General features: G+C 38.3%; 2 protein-coding genes across 2 annotated transcripts in view; one reads left to right on the top strand and one right to left on the bottom strand.

Annotated features, from left to right (window-relative positions):
* Positions 1-963: 963 nt before the first annotated feature.
* On the bottom strand, positions 964-9760 carry LOC107670035 (m7GpppN-mRNA hydrolase-like). The gene is made up of 11 exons (XM_016462501.1): positions 9155-9760; positions 7988-8139; positions 6593-6720; positions 6380-6478; positions 6139-6291; positions 5935-6047; positions 5742-5837; positions 3459-3582; positions 3191-3271; positions 3066-3117; positions 964-2028 (listed from the first exon to the last, which is right to left on the bottom strand). Exons 1-11 carry the CDS (start codon positions 9205-9207, stop codon positions 1895-1897), a joined length of 1185 nt encoding a protein of 394 aa, XP_016317987.1. The 5' UTR covers positions 9208-9760; the 3' UTR covers positions 964-1894.
* Positions 9761-10102: 342 nt separating this feature from the next.
* The window catches only part of reep5 (receptor accessory protein 5), a 7858-nt gene continuing 4215 nt past the window's right edge, over positions 10103-13745 (top strand). Inside the window, exons 1-2 of the mRNA XM_016462502.1 lie at positions 10103-10341; positions 10436-10529. Coding sequence (XP_016317988.1) covers positions 10224-10341; positions 10436-10529 — 212 coding nt within the window. The 5' untranslated portion in view covers positions 10103-10223. The remainder of the gene's footprint in view (positions 10342-10435; positions 10530-13745) is intronic.

The raw sequence follows: 13745 nt of genomic DNA, 5'->3' as shown, positions 1-13745 counted from the left end.
TTTTCTCCAGATGACATCTGCTGGTCATGAATTTGCAGGTTCTTCTGCTCCACAGCCTCATTAAACATTAAAACCATTGACAGGTGAGTTGAATAACACTGACTATATCGTTGCAGTGGCATCTGTCAGAGGATGTGATGCATTAGGCAGCAAGTGAACCATCGGTTGTTGAAATTTCTTGACAAGGGCCAAATAGTGATGGCTAGATGATTAGGTCAGGGTGTCTTCAAACTGGCAAGTCTTGTGGGGTGTTCTCAGTATGCAGTAGTTAGTACATACCAAAAAAAAGTGTAAAGAAGGTCAACCAGTGAACCCGGCGTCAGGGTTATGGGCGCCCAAGGCTCACTGATGCATATGGGTAGCGAAGGCTAAACCATCCAGTCTGATTACACAGAAGAGCTAATGTAGCTCAAATTGCTGAAGAGCTTAGTTCTGGCCATGAGAGAAAGGTGTCAGAACATACGGTGCATCGCAACTGGCTGTGTATGGGGTGGACTGGTCAGAGTGCCCATGGTGACCCTTTTGTGTCCACATGAACATCAGAACTGGACCACTGAACAATTCAGTTGGCTCCAACTCTTATTAAACACACCCAAATCAACTAATCAAAGGTTTTCAGACTCACTAGAAACTTCCAGACAAGTGTGTTGGAGCTGTTTGGAACTAAAATCTGCAAGACATTGGCCCTCCAGGAATAGGACACCCATGTACTACGAGAAGGCAGGCAAGGTGTTGACTTGGCCTCCTAAATCCCCAGATCTCAATCCAAGTATTTACAATTAAAGTATTTCCTTGCTTTCACTTTATCAAGGGATTCAATGTGTTGTCAATTTTTGACTATATTAGAAAAGATGGCACAAGTAATATTGCCAAAGTAATCCTTGCTTCACTTCTTGTTGAAAGAGGATGTATATTTTTTAATGTGGAAAGGCAAAATAGACCATCACTCTTTAAGAAAGTGTCTTTATTTACCAAAAAATGAGAAAGAGAAAATAAATGACAATACAAACCATAGATAATGTGGTTAAGCAAATCATGTAGCATAATTGTAAATCAACTTACCACAGATATCAGTGCCACTTCACAGAGAAAATATGAATATTGTATTGTAACCTTGTGGAAGGTGAAGAAACCTAGGCAGCAGTTGAAGCATGATAAAAAAATATAAATGACAACAGAAAACAATTTCAGGGAAACATGGAAGAAATGTCATTTATCAAACCGCAAAATCCAATACGCATCAAACTGAGCAGACATTTGGTGACTGAGGACTCACAGTATATAGGGCTTTAATGGGTTTTACTGCTGTTGGACGAGTAATGTCAACCCTATCTGTACAGAACCAGTCATGTGACGTTCTGAAAGCATGCTTTTGAGCAGCTTCTTATATTTGCAAGGTTGTACGTTTAAGCACACAACGAACACTGAGACGACTTCAGCCATAGAAATTCAACATACAGCTTGACCGATTATTATTGTAACATCTGAATTCACAATGAAACAAGAGCAGAATACACACTTCAGGTGCTCCGAACCAAAATACTGTTAAGTGTGTTTCAGACAAACCAGTTAGTTTCTTAACAGATTACTAAGAGCAAGTTTACCAAGAAAAACTTCTCTTTAGTGACAAAATGATGCATTCATAATTGGGCACAAGTTTTAGAATAAATATCAAGTCTAAAAAGAAGTCAAGCTAACAGCACTCCAGATCCAGATGAATAGGAACTGACATTTGTCTTGTGAAAAAAGGAATTTTTTGGATTTATCTGTAATCTTGGTCCAACACGCAATGCATCTCGACTAACAGGTATACAGCTTAGAAGATCCACTTGTAGATCTTAAGGAAATTTGTTGCTTCAAATCTTTTAAAAACCAGAGGCAGTACAGCAGAACTTCAGGACTCGAAGCAGGATTTCATGATGGCCTCTCTATCAAATTTGAAGCGGAGGAAAGACCGTGAGGAGTGGATGTATTCCTCATAACACAAGTCTGCCTGTCCGTTACAGCCATAGACGTCACCAGATGCATCTGCAAAAACAATTGTAGAATGACTGAAAAGTGAAAACAGTTGTGGACAGTATTTTAAATTCGTGCATTAAATTATTTGATCAATAAACATAAGGTGTGATCGAAAGCAAAAAGGTCCACTGTCAATAGTGTAGCGATGCATGATGCACAGCTCACACAATCAAGCAGCTTTCTATTAGGGGTGGGAATCTTTAGGCACTTCACGATCCGATCCGATTCTGGGAGTCACGATCCAATTCCAAAACCATTCTTGATCAATTCTTGATTAATTCTTCTGCTGCGCAAATACATTTTACAACTTTACATTTGAACCAAAATTGCAGTTTCTATGCTTTTTATTTATAGTTGGAATCTCTGTATGTCAGTACTGCCATCTTAAAAATAGGGGTGTGAATCTTCACTGGTTTCACGATTAAGTTCAATTACGATTATCATTATCAACTCAATATCAAGATGCGTCACATTCTCAGTTTTCAATATTACTGCACATGGCTATATTTTCATGTAAATTTTATATCAAATTTAATTTGTGCAAAATTTACTTCATTTTTTTGTGAAAAAATGAATGCATATCTAAACACGGCAGGTGGAAGCACACACTGTCAAGCAATGCGCACGTGTCTCACAGTGCAAATTCTGTGCAATGAAGCCCGCCGCATCTCTAGCGCACACACGTGCCATTTGTGGGGAAACAAAACCAAGCTCAGAATCAATTCAGAATTGTTGAAGAGAGAATTGCGATGCATCAGAGAATCGATTTTTTTCTCCCACCCCTACTTTCTATTGGTCAACACAGCAAATCCACGTGACCAACTTGAACCTGTTGTGAAATCTGCATGGAGAAATCCTGATCGCAAATCTGAGCACACCATTACTCTCATGCATCACAAAACATTCAAACACTCATAAATTCTAGTTACATACTGGATATTTGTGAGGAGTTTGCTTGTGATAAAATACAATTAATTTGATTTAGTTATAATCACAAAACCCCATTTCTAATCCCTAATGCATAATTTCTTAAAAAGCTTATTTACCCGTGTCGAAGTTATCCTGAAGTCTTCTGGGCTGAAGTTTCTTGTCATCTTTCTACAAAGTAAATATAGTGTTACACAACTATAACTTCTATTGTAATGTACAGTAAATGTGTGCAGCAGCTTACCTGCTGCTGACTGACACCATTAGCTCTTTTTTTCAGGTTTGGAGACTCCTGGGGTTTCTTGCTGTTGCCTTTCACATGATTCTGCAAGAAAATAAACCAACCAATCAGTGAAACAGCATTATAACACTGACAGAGTTAGTGAAAGTGAAAAAAACTATGAATAAGCTCTGAATTCAGTTCTCGCATACTGTGGATTTCTGTAGATTTTTGCACCTAATCGAAACAGCAGTAATATGTACACACAATATTTTGTGATGTGAACACCTACCTTGGGTTTAAGCACATCTACTAACTCGCTCTGGGAGGTTTGTCCGAAGGGTTTCTGTTGTTTTTGCTTGGACCAGCTTTCAGGAGACGCTTCCACCAACATCTGAGACCTTCTGGGCTTAGAGCTGAGAAGAGGAACAACAAAAATGTGTGCATGTCATAATTTCAACAGTCACCTGATTGCTCATTTTATGGCATGCAGTAAAATACACACATAACTGTGCAGAAGATTATATACTTGGTGTTCTAGAAACATTAACACTGTTTAGTTAGTCCTCCAGACTACAGTTTGATTCCAATGGACCGTGAGACACAACAACAACAGTAGCACTACTGTTTATGCTAATGATCTTTCGGCAATATAAACTCTAATGATTTTATCTAGAGTCAAAAGTTGCTTCTCTCCCCTGGTAAATACGTAAAGCAGCAAATTTGTCATACAAATATGACTCTAACCCTTCCAATAAACCAGATTTGTGGCAATACATTTTTGTCTACATTTAGCATTATTAATCAGCATGTTAAGAGCATTTCATAAAAAAAAAAAAATGGTACGACTGAATATTGTTTGCAGATGGCAGATATAAAAATGGTCCAGACTTCAAGACGAAAACCCTGAACCCCAAAGTTTCTTTTCACAGTCACATGGCCTTCTGCAACACATAGGTATCGAACTGTAAAAAGAATAATAGCCTGATAAAACATCTAATCTTACCTTTTAATACTCATATCCAACTGGGCTCAACTGATGACAAAAAACAACAACTTTTTTCACTTAGGTTCAATATCCTCATCTTTGATGACTGTTTGGTCTTTTTTCTTTTACAAAGTACTACTGCTGACCAGATGGGAATTTATAACAATTCCAAAAAAGTATTAAAAAATATTAAATATTAAAAATATAAAGGCCGGACATACTGGAACTTTAATTAAATACCCTTGTTCTGTGCAATATTTTATAAAATTGTAATATTTTGATATTTGAAATGATAATTTGAATGTAATACACCATTATTTCATAGTCAATTTAATACATAAATCAGTGGGCCTTCTGAACGACAAGTCAGTCTTAAGGCCCCACAAATAATGAGTCATAATGCAGTCTTCAGATAGTCAACAAATAAATATGTGAATTAAAGGGTTAGTTCACCCAAAAATGAAAATTAGGCCGTGTTTTACTTACCCCCGAGGCATCCTAGGTGTATACAGGTGCATCTCAATAAATTAGAATGTCGTGGAAAAGTTCATTTATTTCAGTAATTCAACTCAAATTGTGAAACTCGTGTATTAAATAAATTCAATGCACACAGACTGAAGTCGTTTAAGTCTTTGGTTCTTTTAATTGTGATGATTTTGGCTCACATTTAACAAAAACCCACCAATTCACTATCTCAACAAATTAGAATACTTCATAAGACCAATAAAAAAAACATTTTTTGTGAATTGTTGGCCTTCTGGAAAGTATGTTCATTTACTGTACATGTGCTCAATACTTGGTAGGGGCTCCTTTTGCTTTAATTACTGCCTCAATTCGGCGTGGCATGGAGGTGATCAGTTTGTGGCACTGCTGAGGTGGTATGGAAGCCCAGGTTTCTTTGACAGTGGCCTTCAGCTCATCTGCATATTTTGGTCTCTTGTTTCTCATTTTCCCCTTGACAATACCCCATAGATTCTCTACGGGGTTCAGGTCTGGTGAGTTTGCTGGCCAATCAAGCACACCAACACCATGGTCTGCAAGTGATTATTACATTTTGAATATGGATATTTTTCTTACAAAAACGCATCGATTCGCTACAGAAAGCCTTTGTTCACCCCCCGGAGCCATGTGAGACACTTTTTTTATGGAAGGGAGGTTTTTATTTCACGTCTTTTGGACTGATGCATGCAACACCCGCTGACTGCAATGATAGAGCTTGAAAGATCAAAGACAATTTTTTATATAACTCCGACTGGATTCATCTGAAAGAAGAAATTCATATACACCTAGGATGCCTTGAGGGTGAGTAGAACGCAGCCTAATTTACATTTTTGGGTGAACTAACCCTTTAACTATAATTAGTCTGCTGGCTCTTATTTGACAATTGCGTCCCTCTTTAAATGCATAACCACTAACATACTCAGTTATTGGACGATTAGTCGATCAGCCCACCGTCCTGGTCCATCCCTACCATAGAGCTGAAGCACTATAATGCTACTGCACTATTCGCTTGTTATGCAAAACATAACATCTTTTCACACGTGAAAATGTAATGGTGAATGACTTTTATAGCAAGAATGATCGCACCGGAATGGTTTGCCTGGTGTGCTGCCATTGGACGCAAAATCCTCATCGCTGCTCGTTGACTCTCCTTTGTGTTTGGCAATCCACTCTCTGAGCTGCCTGCAGACGAGCACATTACACCTCACACTCATACTCCACACAACAAACAAAACATGAACATGGATCACTCTAGAACATCATTAATGTCAAGATGTACCTCACAAATGGAATAGCCATAAAAAACTTGTTAGGAGCCAGTCCAAGCTTGGATTTCGGGGTCATATCGTTCCTGTGGCAAGGCAGTTTATCCACTGAGAACCATTCAATGTTCTATCAGGAACCAAAAGAGCAGAGAAACACAATCAGAGCTTTGTACAATCAAACACATGTGCTTCTATAGAGCATTAAAATGTATATATACCCTTATCTCTTTTCTGGTCTTGGGGTGGTACTTTGTGTCTTTAGGAACTCCTGGTATAATGTACAATCGAACCAACTGATCTGAAATCCTCTGCTCAATATATGTTTTTTGGCAGATACGATCTCGGATATCAAAGCCTGTCTCCTCCAAAACCTGCAGACAAATCAAACAACATTAACAATGGTTTTCATTACCCTTACCTCTCAACGCTTATATTTTGAAAGCTGAGAAAACGACATACTTCTCTCACAGCGCAGTCATGGAAAGCCTCATCTTCATTGACTTTCCCTTTAGGAAAACCCCAGCCAGACTTGGCCAGATAACCCTGGACCATCAACACCTTCAGGCCAAAATAAATCACAAATGAGAACTTCTATGAATATATAAAGGTTTCTGCAACCCTCTTTTAAATCACATAATTAGTTTATGATGCTTCCAGCAGCTGTATACATACATTGTCAAGCGTTTCATCAAGAATAATGGCACCAAACGTAGGCACACCCATCTTATACTCTTTCCACTGCTCTAAAACCTTCTGAACATCCTCTCCATGGGGCAGCAGGAATGGACAATGATTAAAAAGTGATCATAATGTTAAGGAGACACACAGAGAAGAAAACAAAAATCAACAGTTCATAGTTTTTGTTATTCAAACTGGGTTTTATTTAGTTAAAGTCTCATTATTGTCTGTGAAAAAATGTTGTTGACGAAAACTACAACCCTAACGAAATTAACACTGCTGAAAGTAGAACCGAATGTCAGAAAACCAAAGTTTTATGTTTACATGGAATAAAAATGCATGTCTCTGACAGAATTCCTTTCAACTGATAGCTTTGTTACTGCAGCACTGATGAGATTTTAAAAAGTTTAGGGTTACCTGGGGGGTATTCCAGAAAGTAGGTTATGTGACATACCTTATATAATATTACAATATGTAATATAGCCTATTTTATATATATATTTTTTTTTTTATTAGCGTCCGTTTCCATAGTGACTCGTCGCTCTGTTGAGAATGTCTTGAGTCTTAACCAGGAACATACTCTGAGTTGAATGAACTTACACCCAGACGTGGTTTTGGAACCACATACCTCGAGTAAGCAAGGTTTGGGGTTAATCAACTGAAAGTTCAGGGTTTAGCTGACGGTAAGTTAACCGTGCTTTCTGGAATACACCCCAGGTTTCTATAAATCCAAACAAACCAATCTGAGGTTCAACCCTGCACATTTCAGAAACATTATACTTTGCACAATCATGCACTCATGCAGCAAAGTTCTCCCTTAAATCTTTAGTTTGTGAACCGCTTTCGATGACAGTTACATTACATAAACAATTAAGGTGTGATGCACACTTTAAGTATTTGATCACATTTAGAAGGCATTTTATATTATATATATTTGTTTGTGACCGTGAAGACAGTGTTTGATGTCTGTGAACCGTTAGCTAGATGTTTCTGATGTCATGAACAGATTCGCATGAAGAGGAAAGCGTAAAGTTCTGTCGAATGTTTATTCATGAGGCTCCTTCTTGTTGCAAATTTGATTTTCTCTATATTTGTTATAAATGCCAATAGATAAAGTAATAAAAAGAAAGATCATGTGCTCCCTCGACTGATTTTCTGTTCTTTGTTTTCTGAATTGTGCAGCACTTTGGGTAAAATTCTGATGCTTTTAAATGAGCTAAACGTGCGTGTTGGGGTTTGTGGCTCTCCAACGCAATATTCTGCTCAAGCAAAAAAAGCACTGGCTGAAAGGCAAAGACACTTCAGAAAAACTGTGCATTTAGTCTGTGTGTTAGACTCAGTACTCTCTCTGGCCCAAATATGCTTTCATATACCATCTCTTAAGGATATCAGCCTTGGCAAAGTCCCTTATCCCACACTGAGGCAGTCCTGGTGAATTTTGCATGCAGAAGTCCAGGTAAAACCAATGGGCAAGCTCAATCTGGAAGCAAACTCTGATGGCATTGTCCCTCTCCTCGCTGGGGATGTGAAGAATGAAGCGACTACAAGACACAACACAGAAAATACTGAAACCATGAAGCCTGCATCATAAGTCAAAAGCACATTTAAGGATGATTTAATTATATTTGCACTGAGCTTTGTAACAAGGCATTTTAAATAACGTGGCACACTAGTTTTCTGAAGAACTTATTAATCTAACACAAGGCTGTCAAACTCAGGTCCTGGAGGGCTGGACACACAAACCATGTAGTTTTCAGATAAGCCTGAAGGGCTTGATTAGCTGGATCAGGTGTGTTTAATTAGGGCTGAATCTAAACTCTGGCTCGGGCCCTCCGGGAACTGCGTTTGACAGCCTGGTCTAACAGACCTAAGAATTAGATAACCTTAAATAGTCATAATAATCTGCACTCTCATTATCTACGTTCACTGGGATGTGATCAGCTAAGGACAAAACATTAAAACCTGACTATACCGTAATACAAATAATATTTTATTACGACGTAAATTAAACAAATCAATAAAAAACACAGGAAATCGCATTCGGATTTGTAGATGCCTGAATGTTGTTACCGGAAATGCGTGAGGCGTACCAAATAAAACACGGAAGTAGTTCTACAAGTAGCCTAGTCAATTGACCATTTAGGTCAAAATACTAGAACATATGCACAACAGTAACTACTGTCATCATCTGCATCAGACGAATGACTTTGGGAATTGTTATTAAGTTACTTACTTCTGGAGTCTAAGTACCGCCTACTTGGCAGGCGTCCAACCCCGCAGCTGACTCGAGACGCGCATGTGATACACAAATACCCTCAGGACGCGCCAAAACTGTACAAAACTGCAGCTGACTCGGAAGGTGCCCACGATACTTCATAGGCTGCCTGTTAGCAGTTTCGTAGGTTTTGCAACGCAGCCTTACTGAGTCCGTTATTAAACTGCCGTATAACAAAGACAGCTACGAGATATTCGACCACTCAAAGTGATAAAACGCACATCACACTTACAGGTGCTTTTAAATAGACAGTCAGGTGTGAATGTATGCTCTCGGTTTACCTGCAGAGGTCATCCAGCAGCCCGTTAGGAATCTCCCCTTTTTTTGTCTCCATGTTAAGGGTAAAAACATCCCGAACAAGCAAGACCTGTGCGTTAAAAACAGCGCAAAGCTACTACACTCGCGTGCTTCGCATTTATAATATGTGGCTAAAGTACATGGTTCTGTACCATTCAAACGCTTAACAATAAAAGAGCAAGCAGTGCTGTGAATTTATATCGACGATGCTGATGCTAGCATGCTAACAAGCTAAAAATATAGCGCTGCAAATCCATGAAGTACTTGAGAGTAGGCGGGACCAGAAGCGTCAGTTAATGACAGAGCGCGCAAATTTAGAGCTCTTGGCCAATCACATCGCTCTGCACATAACGGACATCACCAAGAGGCCAATCATAGTGAAGTTCAGAGAGCGATTTAGGAGATTAGCATGTTTGTCTGATTGTTTGTTTTATAATGATCATGCAATACATAAATGTGTTTATAATCACCTGGCTAAACTGTGCAAAATTATAACTCGGATGCAGTGGGCTTTTCGTACAGTCAAAGCCCAAGCCACTAGGAATAGATCGATACCCATATTTTCAGCGGCAGCTTCATTCAACTTTAAATGTTAAAAAATAAAAGCCTTTCTTTCGCGGCTGTCTGCCTCGCTCCGCTATGAAGGGTGGATTTTTTTTTTTTTTTTATGTATTATGACAATTTAAAAATAGAAAAAGAAAAAAAGATAGGTTGTAATCTTATTTTTGTGCTTTTGAAAAGCATTTGTTATTCTTGTTTTTTTTCCTGTGTAGATAATGCCATAACGTGATGTGCGTAAACCCATATTATTAATCCTCTGTTTTTGTTACTATGATGTTTTTTTTGTGGGAGACACATCCATGTCTCATTTCCCTGTTCGTGTATGTATTCATAAGTTCCGCAAGAAAATAAAAAAAGGTGTGGTGGAGGAGGTGGCTCCGTGACGTCACGCCCTCAGCCACACACTGAGCTGGTGAGAGCAGCGGGACTTCAGCTGCTGTTTATGAATTTTATTTCATATCTCAATAAATCCATAATCGGAACAGACGAATCATGGCGCACGGGCTGAAAGAACGCTTCGAGAAGTTCCTTTACGAGAAAAATCTCATGACGGACGTGCTGGCGAAGATCGAGGCGAGGACCGGAGTGAGCAGGTGCTACATCGCATATGGTGAGCGCTGCTGGAGGAAGATCTGAACCAGGAACCGTGTCAGTTTAATGCTGTTTGCGCACGAATAGAGCTGATACTGTCTTTTGTCTTGCAGCTGTCATCGCGATCCTTGCAGTCTACCTGGTGATCGGATACGGCGCTTCTCTGCTCTGTAATCTCATAGGATTCGTCTATCCTGCGTACATATCGTGAGTTGGAGCTGTAATCGATCTTTCTGGCCAGAACTAGCTGTTAATTCGAGATGGTCCTCACTGCAGAACACAAGATCCAGGTGGCGTTGTTGGATCCAGATCCAACTCCTCCCACCTTACATATACCTAAACCCACCCATCTCCACCCCCTGATACCTACACCCACCCATCTCCACCCCTAAAGCCACCCATCTCCACCCCTAAACCCACCCATCTCCACCCCTAAACCTACCCATCTCCACCCCTAAACCAACCCATCTCCACCCCTAAACAACCCATCTCCACCTCTAAACCCACCCATCTCCACCCCTAAACCCACCCATCTCCACCTCTAAACCCACCCATCTCCACCCATCTAACATGAATAGTTTTAGAGTACATAACATTATTGTTATATAACAGTAACACAACATATTTATTTAATTTGTTTTGGCTCAAACTCAAAAAAAAAAAAAAAGCTTTAACAATATTTACAAGACAACACAGTGAGCAAAAGGAGTAGGCAGCAGGAGCCATTGCTTATTACACCTACACTTCTCAGTGTTCAGTCTTTCATTAAATATTTTTAGTTTTAGTTGTCCACCCATTAAGCATCTCCATTCAACAACATCTTATCAACAGCACTTAAACAGATAATTAATTCACCTTATAACCTTTCAATAAATAACATAATCTGAATGTAATATAATGTAATGAATAAATAAATAACAAATAAATAATTACTCATGTCCAATTTACTGATCATGAATATGGGGGGAAAAGCACAAAAATCATGTTAAAGTATGCTAATCTTAAAAGGACCTGCAAATTATGGAAGTTCATTTTCTTTTGCAGTGTTAATGAGGTTATTATTAATGTGATGAATTGAATCATTGAATCTTTTACATCGCTGAATCATTTAGAACAAAACACCACTACCATCCTGATCTGGATTCATTTGCACCTATTTTCTTTAGTAGAGATAAAATGGACAAAGTAACAGGCAATATTGTTAACCTCTTGTGTTAACTTCTGTTATATAAAACCAATATCACACTCACAGCCTCTTGTTCTGAATATCGTCATGGCTGTCCAGGCAACCCAAATTTTCAAGCTTCAAAAAGTTAACGAAAACATCGTACAAGAAAACAATCCATGAATCCAGCAGTTTAATCCAAGTCTGCTGAAGAGACAGGATCTCTTTTTATAATGAACAGACTAATTTAGGCTTTTCTTCACATAGAAACATTGATCAACACACAAAATATGGTCAAAGGGAAGCTGAACTGTTTGCTTGACACGCAGGAATCGGTGAGGTTTGGTGTTGCGTGTCAAGCATGCACAGTTTCACTTATATCACAAAACAAAAACCTTTTCAGGGGACACTTGAAGCACTTTCAGATTTTGACGGTTTGAACTTTCAACCCATTAAACACACTGCTATTAATGTAATTATGAACAGAATTATGAAAATGAGTATAAATTCACAATCTTGTACCGTTATCAGGTGAAATGCTGAGAGACAGTTCAGGGTTAAAGAAGGCAAACCACAGAAGCCCGTGTGACTCCTTATACTCACTAATCTAGACATCACATGAAATTAACCCTATAAAGCTCTATCATATTTGATGCATGCATTTCTGAGGCCTCTAAATTATCAACATGATCAAAACTTTGCTGGAAAACCTGTTGTACTCTATTACATGCCTTTCTTACTGATGGTTCACACTTTTTTAGCAAGTAAAAAGCCTTGAAGTTTAATTGTACAAACATCCACCTTCAGCTTCTGCGTCGTGTGTCTTTTTGCTGTGATATCTTTACTGATTTTTATCAAGTAAACGTAAGAATAACTTTCATATTATTAGTAATATTTCAAGATGATAATTTACTAGACTGAAGCAACTTTTTTTTTTTACTTATTTGATTTTCCATTCATCACTTTTTGAAAAAATCATGTTAAAATGTATCAAATATGATTGAGGAATGCGCACACATTAAAAATCATGTCAAACAGCGCCTGAGGACCTATTTCTGTTTGCCAAAGCTGAATTATTTACATATAATGAAATATAAATTTGAAATTGGCCGTATGCTTTGAGAATCCTCTTAAGACTGTTTCTTTTGTCAGGAAGATTAGATATATGTAGAAAGGCAACAGTTCATTTTCTTTATGACATACAGACTAAAAACTATGGGTGAGTCTGTGATCACGATTTTTGATTGTGGATGATTAAAATGTCTCCACGATTTGCTTTTGAAGAAATATCGTAGTATCGCTACAGCGCATATTCTATCAGTTGCAGTTCTGATGCATCCGTCTCAATATACTGTACAATGCGACATACATTCACATCAAATATTAACTCAGCGGTAGAGTTACACTCACTGCACACTTGACTTATTCACAATCACAAAAGTACATTATTTGCATGTGCCTTAAGCCTTGCCGGTTAAACTTTTTATTTGCGTGCTGTTCTGACGTGCGCTTTTTCTAAGAGCTCACACCTGAAGCGCGCGCACACTAAAAAGCCTGTCTTTTGAGTTATCTTTCACATCTGATTGCACTAATACTGTCAAGAACACACAAGGTTTACATATAAACACAGCTGGTTATGTCTAAAGTGAAAGTAAACAGTTGAGAAAAGAACAGATGAGTGACTGTATATTAGATGCATTAGATGTCTTAAAGTGACAGCAGACTAATAATCCTAAACATGCTGCCGCTTGCCATTAAAGGGATAGTTCACCCAAAAATTACATTTCTGTCATTGTTTACTCACTCTCATGTTGTCCCAAACCTGTATTGATTTCTCTCTTGTGCTGAACACAAAAGAAGATATTTTAAAGAATGTAGGTAACCAAACAGTTGCTGGTCCCCAATGACAGAAAAATACTATGGAAGTCACTGGGGACCAGCAACTTATGTTCAACAGAACAAAGAAACTCATTCAGGTTTAAAACATCTTGAGAATGAGTAAATGATGACATAATTTAAATTTTTGGGTGAACTATCCATTTAATGTTAATAAAACAAACAAAAAAATACACAGAGAAAAACCATTCACTGCTCTGACTGAAGAACTTTAATAGCATTTTGTTAATACAATTTCTTGAATGCTACTACTAAATACACCTACTGTACCTGAAAAATAAAGCACTGTTTGTTGTATTTGTATATTTACACACACACACACACACACACACACACACACACACAAAACAGGGTTTATAGGG

This window comes from Sinocyclocheilus anshuiensis, unplaced genomic scaffold (assembly GCF_001515605.1).
Source record: "Sinocyclocheilus anshuiensis isolate Anshui unplaced genomic scaffold, SAMN03320099.WGS_v1.1 scaffold664, whole genome shotgun sequence".
NCBI classification, from domain to species: Eukaryota; Metazoa; Chordata; class Actinopteri; order Cypriniformes; family Cyprinidae; genus Sinocyclocheilus; species Sinocyclocheilus anshuiensis.
This window is presented reverse-complemented; position numbering and strand designations above follow the sequence as displayed.

Excerpts from the sequence above, each read along its gene's own strand:
- LOC107670035 (XM_016462501.1), bottom strand. The coding sequence starts at position 9,207 with ATGGAGACAAAAAAAGGGGAGATTCCTAACGGGCTGCTGGATGACCTC. Across the intron at positions 6,292-6,379 it reads ATGACTGCGCTGTGAGAGAA|GTTTTGGAGGAGACAGGCTT; the intron begins GTATGTCGTTTT and ends ATTTGTCTGCAG. Across the intron at positions 5,838-5,934 it reads ATGGCTATTCCATTTGTGAG|GCAGCTCAGAGAGTGGATTG; the intron begins GTACATCTTGAC and ends GCTCGTCTGCAG.